The sequence below is a fragment of the Adiantum capillus-veneris genome, chromosome 1 (genome assembly GCF_014529385.1).
Source record: "Adiantum capillus-veneris isolate H3 chromosome 1, ASM1452938v2, whole genome shotgun sequence".
NCBI classification, from domain to species: Eukaryota; Viridiplantae; Streptophyta; class Polypodiopsida; order Polypodiales; family Pteridaceae; genus Adiantum; species Adiantum capillus-veneris.
Window position 1 is genome coordinate 102,095,543 of NC_140931.1, and position 8,987 is coordinate 102,104,529.

Here is an 8,987-nt window from a genome sequence, read left to right on the forward strand (position 1 = left end):
CTGGAGGTTCAAGTGAGGTTTTCTAAGCTGAGAATTAGCCTAGAGGAGGGTTCAAACTAAGCCCTTAAGTTGAGCTTGAGTATCCTGTGAGGGCAACCTGTAAATCATGAGCATCTGTTGCCATGCTCACTTTGCTCAATTTCAAGCTTGAAGGTCAAATTTGACCTATGAGACCAAATGAAATATGGAGCATGCTTAAGGACTGCAAGTCTGCCAGTATTTAAACTTTTGCAAGAACCCAAAACCATTCCATACGGCACTTTTTTGACAACCGTCTGCCAATGATTGATTAGCTTTCGGTTTTAAAGTGGCAACACAGTAAAGAGGCCTCATTGCTGAAGTGTTGCACAAAACACATAACGTGGTACACATACATGTTTTTGATTATAGGTAACTCGGGATGCATACCCAACCAACAAATGAAGTGCTACCAGCCAATATCTATGAAATGCATGTTAAAATGGTTGTTCCAGTTCTTCCAGGCATTGAAAAAAACCAATTGCCAAGAAAGTGTCTGCGCCTCAATGACAAACTATTACCACATATTTGCACCTAATCACCTGACTGGCCAATACAACCCATTCCAAGAGCTGTTTAACATGCGTTTAGCAAATCAAGCTTTTATGAAACTGATGAATTTCTACAAGATGAACTGAAAAATGCAAGTCCTGGAATGGCCAAGCAGAGACATTGTAGGCATGTCTGTAAGTAATTATAATTTGATATGCATATTCTAACAGAACAAACCAAATGACTCACAGAGCAGTTAATGAAGCTGGGAAATTTAGCCCCGTCAAGCATCAAGGTAATAAAAAACGAATCAACCTCAAACCCTGCCGTCCGCTATGCCATCCATGCCCACATATAATCCAATCAAAAGTCCAACAGAAAATAGCCTTTGCATAAATTTGCCAGCCAGTCCTTATTTAGACTAGACAACAGAAGAAAGACTCAATTCAAAGATAGACGTGAACAGTCCATCTCAAAATGCAATGGGAGTGTGAACCTGGCATTCTGCTAGTCCACTTTGAGAAAAGACCGGAATGACCTGTCATTCAAGCTCTTGAAACCCTTTGCACACGCAAAAGCCCATCGATAGAGGAAAGCATATTAAAGCATTCTCCAAGGAGAAAAACTTGGAACAAGCAGAGTAAACATTAGTCTACTCGATGTCATCAAAATATTCGGCTGGTATCGATGCTGGAGGATGAAGGGTAGCCACACATTTGAACTGCAAACAAAAGTGTGTGTTATTACTTAGAACTCAATCTCATGAGAAATTGGAGATGACAAGGGTGCAAACCTTGTGTTGTCTATACTTCTCGCGAATCGCAGGCAATGTGCAGTTTTTCGTGTTCTTTTGCAGCTCAAGAATAGCCTTGGCACATTCCTTTAGCTCAGAGGCCTTATAGCCAGAATAGTGTTGCAGGGTTGAATTCTAAAAAAATGAACAAAGATGTTTGTGAGCCGAGCTCTGACTCTAGAAAGCACACCGTGCAAAAATCAAGCTTACCCATGGCCTCCAAGTAGGATTGAGAGTGACTCTAGCCACCAAGACAGCAGCTCCGGCAATCATTGATGGAAGGAAGTGAAGAAAACCATACTCCAAAAGTGTTAACTCAGCAAGGTAGTTCCCAAGAAACTCTAATTGCAAAGTGGGGCTCTACAGCATCAATTAGCATACAGTGATTACGATCATAGTCAGACCCTTCAGAGCCTAACTGTACACAGGTTTATTCATTTTAAAGTACATACCAAGATGAATCCAGCATAAGACCAGATTCACCTTTAAAGGAAAATGCAAGGTATAGACTCATGGTATATAACCATCAGCTCCATCTCGCATAGTATTGACTAAATACTACAACATCCCCACTATCTTCATAGCCCAATGGTGGGTGTAGAGTTAGGTACTAATATCGTCAGTGCCCAATAATGGGTGTAGAACTAGGTACTTATATATGCTCCCACACTTCAAACCACACACACACACCCACACACGAGCATAGATTAATATCAAGATTTGCTTAGGGAGTTTCTGCCATAACTCTAAAGATGAGGGGCAAACTCAGCCATAATGAAGCCTAGCACTAGAAGAGCCATTAAATAGGAAAATTTAGCTCAAAAATAAGGTAGTTGATAGGGTACGGAAGATAAAAAGAATTAACGCATAATAAACTAGTAGTAACTCGGACGAAAACTTCACAATGATGTCTGCATGTCTGCTATACAACTAAATTAAATTGCTTTCTCTGCAGAACATATCAAGGGCTAGAGTTACCTTCTGCCCTGCCTGTGCAGCTCGAACGAAACGCCTGTGTAATGCAGCAGCAACAGCAACAAAAAAATTTGTAAAGTTTGGAGCAAGGTGTGTACCATATGCAATCCATCATAGTTCCAAAGCATGTTACCGGAGAAAGCTCTTGGTTGTTGGTCCAGTGAGCTCAAAATGCAAGTGATTCAAAACACTCCTTTCCATCTCCAAAACCTGAAAGACGATTTTTTGGTGAGCAAGTTTGCTATTATTAAACTGCTGAAGCACTATACTGCTGAAGGATAAGATAGGTCTTGCAACCTCCTCTCGATTGTAGGTGTTATCAGTGATATAACAAAACTCATCCACCTGAGGGGCACAAATCTCTTCATACTTCCTGGAAAGAAGTATAAATCAAGCTAATCAGCCAATGCTTCTCCTTGATATATATCATCAGAATGACAGAGACGGGTACTTACGATGCTATAAGCATGGAAGCTACACCAAGTAGTTGCAAGCGCTGTCTAGTGACAAGGTTTCCAGAGAGAAAACGATCAATGTACGAAATTGTCAAGTAAAGTGTGTCAGGAACAAGCTTGTACTCCTCCGCAACCTAAACAAGACCCATGATTCATTCATTACAAATGCCATGCAAGTCAAGAATTGATAAACTTCACAAAACAGAAATGAGTAGGTTCTTTAGAGATTGGAAAGCAACTTCAACTGCAGAAAAGAATAACCTCGCACCTCCACAAGCCAATCCACAAGAATTCCCCTCATACTGGCATTGATGTCCTGTTGAACTGTGTCCATAAAATTCAGAGAGGGCCTTCGCTTTAACTGTGTACCAAATCAATGTCATATTTAGACCATATGGACCAGGTCTTAATAAAAAAATTCCCCAACATTTAAGGCCTCTGTCATTAATCAGCACCCATAAAGGAATAAAAAGGACTCGTTTTACACAGCCCAGGGGATGTCTCTTCAATACCAACTTACAAAATCTTAGTGCCAACTAAAGGAAAATGACCAGCTGAAAAGTGAAGGTAATTGCAGGTGATAATTGTCCAAGAGGCAGGTGTATGTACATCTTAAGCATCCCTTCTTCTGCATGTCCGCAACCCCCAAGGGTTAGGGCATGAGGAGGTCAAGGCACTCTGGACATCTAGCGCACCATATGAACTTTTGCCAAGAAAGCCAAGTACACATTCAGGCAGCAGTTTTATGTTGTGAGTTGAGTGAAGGTGGTTGCTGCAAGCTATGCAATCTAGAAGCGACGAGTGTGAAATAAAAGTTCACTCAAGCTGAAGCTTGACACTCACCTCAGCCATACGTAGATGGTGGTATATTTCAGCAGCATATGCACTACACATCTGTGGATCCTTGTGATTGTCAATATCCATGTAGTTTTTGCTGGACCATCCTCCCTCCTCATTATCGTCTTTACAGTCTTCAAATAAGCCACCTAAAGGTTAATCAAAAATATAATTTAGCTTCCATTGCAACATAATGTAGATTGGTATATATTAGCATGCAGCAACTTGCAAGCCACCATGAGTAGGTGCTGAGCTGCAAGAGTGACTCAAAAATGACATTAAGATCACCTTGCCGAGCACGGGGCTTCGTGTCTTTTGAGATGTACAAGCTATGCTGAGTCTTCCGCTCCAGTGATGCAACTGTCTTGTTTTCATTTCCAACCAGCTGTAGGACATCCAAAGTTCGAGACTTCATGCCCACTGAGCTTGTGGCTCTTTCAGGACACGCATTTTCATCATTGTCAAAAGTGATGGAACTGTTGGCTAAAGAACTTCGGCCAGTGTTTGGTTCCCGACCAACCTCTTGAAGAGGCTCGACCACTTGTTGAGCTACTTGCTGAACTTCCTTCACTTGACCAGCAGCAGCACGTGTTTTTCCATTCACAGCTGAAGCCTGGTGTAACATAGGCAAGCATTAGGGAAGATAGATGAATCTTGTGAGCATTCAAATTCACAAAATTGGACAGCATATATAGTGCAGAGTGTAACTTTATATGAGTAAAGTAATATATGATCCACTGCAAGTGGATCGTTCAATGCAAACCCTATACTGTAATGAGATTAAATTAGATGGAATTGTAATCACTTAGGTTACATCACTTGTAGATCTTTGCAAAATTTGATGAAACCAGAACTTCAGAATCAGGCGAGTCAAGCATCTGTCCACCTAATTAATTGACAAGAGTTAACACGAGGTCCACCTGTTGCAACCCTACTCTGGAATTTCTTCAACTTCCTATGAAAATCTACCTTGAGCTCAACAACCCACATGGTGGAAGTTTAAAAGTTAATGGCGTAGGACTTCCATCTCACAACCACTTTAACACATTAAATTCATGATCTTTGAATGATCATCAAATGGGAATATCCATGATGGCACCCGCTTGATAAGCATACAAAGGGATGCAATTTCAGATGTTAACAACTCAGCATGTGGAGATCCTCAGCTATAGGTTTCATCAAACATACATGTCAATAACATGTACTGCAAATCAAGCATACTACATATGCTTACATGAGACTTGGAGGGCAGGCTCGAGTTGCGGGTGATTGCAGAATTAGACTGATTAGTGAGATTTGCCAGTGCAGCACGTTTCTTAGCATGCTGAACAGGTACATTACTTGCAACACGGGAGCTAGTATCATCAGCAGCAGCCCGTTTGGTGGACACCTTTGTCTTCCTAGTGTTCTCATTGTATCCTACATTTGCAGCCGAGGCAGCTGCAGAGCGAGTCACGGGAGGCAAAACAGGGATCTCTCTTCCTCTCAGTCGCCTTGTCTGAATCTCTCCTTCTAGCCCTGCCATTGCTTTGATCCCTGATTCCCAGATCCACCAAATGGCCCCCCAGCAATCAGTGTAGCAGCCCTGTTCCGACATTCACAAATGCAACCAGCTCAATACCCTGTCCTGGCTGCTTACAAGCAAAGGTAGCTCCTGCATCTCCTACAACGACATTGGCTCAGATAAGCACACGAATTCCACAAAACAAGCACAAGGGGAGATCGTCATAGAACCAGAAAAGAAGCTCTTGTTGATGACATACAGAAACGGCGAGTTAGGTGTACTCAAAAGGACAAACATCGAAGGAAAGCCCATGAAATTAAGGTAAGCGAAAGATCTGCTTAAGAAAAGAACATGCAAGAAACCCCCAAGGGAAGGAAGAAAACACCCAGAAAAATGCAGCTCACATAAGTGCCATCGGTAAGTACCGAGCTTCACATGAAAGAAGAGGCCCCAGAGATGCATCGGGCGAAAAGGAAGAAGTGCCAACGAATCTGATGAAAAAAGAGCAGGTAGATACAAGAAGAGAACGATAAGATGAAAGCAAAGAGACAACCTGTGGAGCGCGGGCTCGCCATAACCTCTGCCTGTCAGAAAGGGAAAACCCTGGAGGCTAGAATACACTCTTTGCAGGGTCGGGGTGGGGAAGAGCGCGCAGAAGCCCGCTTCAAATAATATGACCGAGCAGGCTAGATGATGAATATGTTGGGTAGCAGACAAACAGAAGAGCGACCCACAATTAAGAGAGAGAAAGTCACTGTAGTGTGTGTGTGTGTGTGTTTCACCTCTGTGTCTGCGTGCTCCCCCGGTCTAGAGAGTGGAGAGAGACAACTGAAGGTTTTGAAATTCAGCCTCCCGCCCGCCGCGTGTCATCTGCTCTTTCTCATCCTGTCCGTCCGCTTCCTCTATCCAACGGCTCTTACTGCTAGCGATCTGCTCATTTCGTCGACAGCGGGAAAATCAAACGGCTTGTTTGAAATGCTCATATTTTGGACATAAACTCTCTTGTAAAGCTAGGGAACAATGGGGACTCCGGACCTCGTCACTATATGGCACTGCTCTATCCAGGGGGGATCTAAGGTCCAAATTTGGCGGCGCGAGGCGCGAGGCGGCTTTAATCTCGGCCGTCGGATCACGTAGTGAACTGGGGTGGAACTAAGGGTGAACTCAGGGCAAAAATGGCGTCCCGAGTTCACTCCTAGTTCACCCGCCTCGCGGGGTGTGGGTCGAACCTGGGACGTCTTGGTTGCCACACGAATGCCCTACCACCACGCTAGCGCGCATCACTGTCCATGTTGGCATGGCACATGATCATATCCTAGTTTAGGTGCCCCTAGTTCACCCACCCCTAGCTTACCCGCCCCTAGTTCACCGTTAGTTCACCCTCAGTTCACCCACCCCTAGTTCACTGTGTGATCCGACAGCGGAGATTAAAGCCGCCTTGCCCCCCAAATTTGGGCCCTGGATCCCCTCAGGACCCGGAGCTGTGCCATATAGTGACGAGGGACTCCCGAGGCCCTTTTCTTTTTTCAAGGGGTGTGTTGTCAATTTTGAAAAAAAAAACGAATTAAATGCAATGTGGAGAAGATTCCATGGTTGGTCCAACGGATGGAAAAGCGTGAGGTTGAGGCAGCGGGCAAAGAGGGTGTGGAAAAATCCACGATGAGATTTTGGGTCGGTTGACAGGTGGGGACTCACTCCATCTCTCCTGGAGCAACCTATTTATAGAGAGGCAAACCGAGCTCTCTCTCTCTCTCTCATGTGCTCGATGCAGACCGTCTTGCGTAGCCAACTTGCTAAGGGTGGTAGATAGAGGTCTTCCTAATCTACTCTCCCACTGTCTCATCTTGGGGATTCTCATCCCTCTCCCGCTCTCTCTATCAGTTGTTATACAAGGGACACAACTCTCTCGCAGCAACTCCTATGTGTCTCTCACTTTCTACCATGTAGGTGGCTGCCTTTGTGTGTGTATCACCTGTATACGCTATCTGATGCCAATACAGGAAGGGCGAGAAAGGGGAGAAGGTTGCTGCAACATGCAATCTGTGTGTAGGGGCAAGGAAAGGCAACTGTGGTGAGAGACGGGTGAGCAGGAGGCCAGCGGGTGCACGATTCAAGACACAACAGCAGCAGCACGTTGGCCTCTCTCTCTCTCTCTCTCTCTCTCTCTCTCTCTCTCTCTCTCTCTCTCTCTCTCTCTCTCTCTCTCTCTCTCTCTCTCTCTCTCTCTCTCTCTCTCTCTCTCTCTCTCGTTCTCTCGTGTCGCAAGGCAAGCAGACTGACGATAGGCGATGGAAGGGAGGCCATGACAAGTTGTAGGGCGGTGGTCAAGTATTGGGCAGGACGATGATGGCGGTCATGGTGACCGACGTGGTGCAAGGACGAGCCCACGGGGAGGGGAGGAGAGCGAATCTTGGGAGGTATCCTCAAAACAATAGGGTTTTCTTTTAGAAGGAGTGAGTAGGGCCAGTGAGAGAAGAACAATTTGTATTTATTTTTTTAAGGAAAGATTACAATTGTGCTTCACTGAAAGGAAAAAAGGCTTCCCAAAAAAGACATTGGGGAAAAAGATCGCAAGTTCAGTTAGCTGGAAGCCATATAGATATGCTCTTTAGAGTAAAATTTAAGCATGGAATCTTTCCAACATTCCAATCTGGCAGTTGAATGTCTATAAGAGGAAAGGGACACACCTCTCATTTGATTGAGGGTAAGATATGAAATTCTTCTGAGATCAAGGATGAAAGGGATAGAGCTATTTACACACTTGAGTTGAAATATGGCCTCATTTCTTTGGGTCTAGCATGACCATAAGTATGAAAACCTCGACGGATTCCACAAGGGAGTATCCAACCGTAAGCACTCTCCCATCAAAATTTCTTTGACAATAAACTGTTGAGAATGAAGATCTTTGGAATAAGATTGCATGATCTCAAGCTTACTAGCATTATACTAGCAGTTCATAAAAATATGGTTAAGATCTTCTAAATCATTGCACCTTCTACACTTGCCATCTCCAACCTTGGCCTATAGAATTTTTTTCTCCTGCCCAGATTCCTTGATGGAGTAGTAGCCATGCTAAAAAATTGTGTGTAATATGTACGACAAAGCTCCATATACATTTGAAGGGATATGTCCATTGCTTGGACCTCCAACTAGTCCCCCCATTTTTTGTTGAGTCTCTTCCTTAGAACTTCATCAAAGCAGGGGATTTTGTTGAAGCTATTGTATGATTTCAATGCCCAATCTTGAAGATACAGTTGTTTGCTATGCACAAAGCCTCCGTCTTGCTTTAGGGGCTTCACATCAGCTCGAAAATACAACCAGAAGACAAGTTATAACAGTCAGTGAATTGCATGGGTGCCATCCACTCTCCATTTGATTGAAGGTCCTTCCACGTTTTCAGCCCTACTGTGTATAGCATTTGTGTGCCTTAATGGATAGGGGCCTTCTAGTCATCTTCGCGATGCAGTCTACCCACATGGAATCATGCATCAAAAATTGGGAAGCCATAACACAGTTTAGAGGAACATGTAAACCTTTTTGAATTTCAAACCAAGAATTCCATATTGAGCTTGTCAGTTGCTGGCTACCAATTGGTTTGATTTTAAAACCGGAGATAATAGTGTCCCAAAGAGTCAAATTTGACCATGCCTTGTAGTCCTGCAAGTAAAACTTGTTATATTTCTTTTCAATAGACTGGACTAAAAGTCATCACTGGAGACTACTTTGACAATTTATTTACTGGCTAGTTTGATTGCCATACATTCTAGGTTTAAAATACCCAAAAGACTTCCATACATTCTAGGTCTAAAACACACAAACCACCTTTGGCTTTGCAAGTTTTCCAAGCTACTTTAGGAAAATTTTATGTACCTTTTGTGCCTTCCCATAAAAATCTCCTTGCAAGAGAGATGGC

General features: G+C 43.7%; 1 protein-coding gene across 3 annotated transcripts; it reads right to left on the reverse strand.

Moving 5' to 3' along the window:
* Window positions 1–699: 699 nt before the first annotated feature.
* Window positions 700–5,886, reverse strand: CYCA1;1 (Cyclin A1;1). Of its 3 annotated transcripts, none has more exons than XM_086519261.1 (12): window positions 5,628–5,886; window positions 4,805–5,155; window positions 3,859–4,183; window positions 3,577–3,719; window positions 3,002–3,094; window positions 2,734–2,867; window positions 2,576–2,651; window positions 2,412–2,488; window positions 2,282–2,315; window positions 1,514–1,663; window positions 1,304–1,438; window positions 700–1,231 (listed from the first exon to the last, which is right to left on the reverse strand). In XM_086519261.1, the coding sequence occupies exons 2-12, from the start codon at window positions 5,093–5,095 to the stop codon at window positions 1,163–1,165; spliced, it is 1,527 nt and encodes a 508-aa protein (XP_086375387.1). In that variant the 5' UTR covers window positions 5,096–5,155; window positions 5,628–5,886; the 3' UTR covers window positions 700–1,162. The 3 variants fall into 3 exon arrangements, with proteins under 3 accessions (XP_086375387.1, XP_086375382.1, XP_086375378.1); XM_086519256.1 differs by having other exon boundaries at window positions 4,805–5,224; XM_086519252.1 differs by having other exon boundaries at window positions 4,805–5,233.
* Window positions 5,887–8,987: the final 3,101 nt, after the last annotated feature.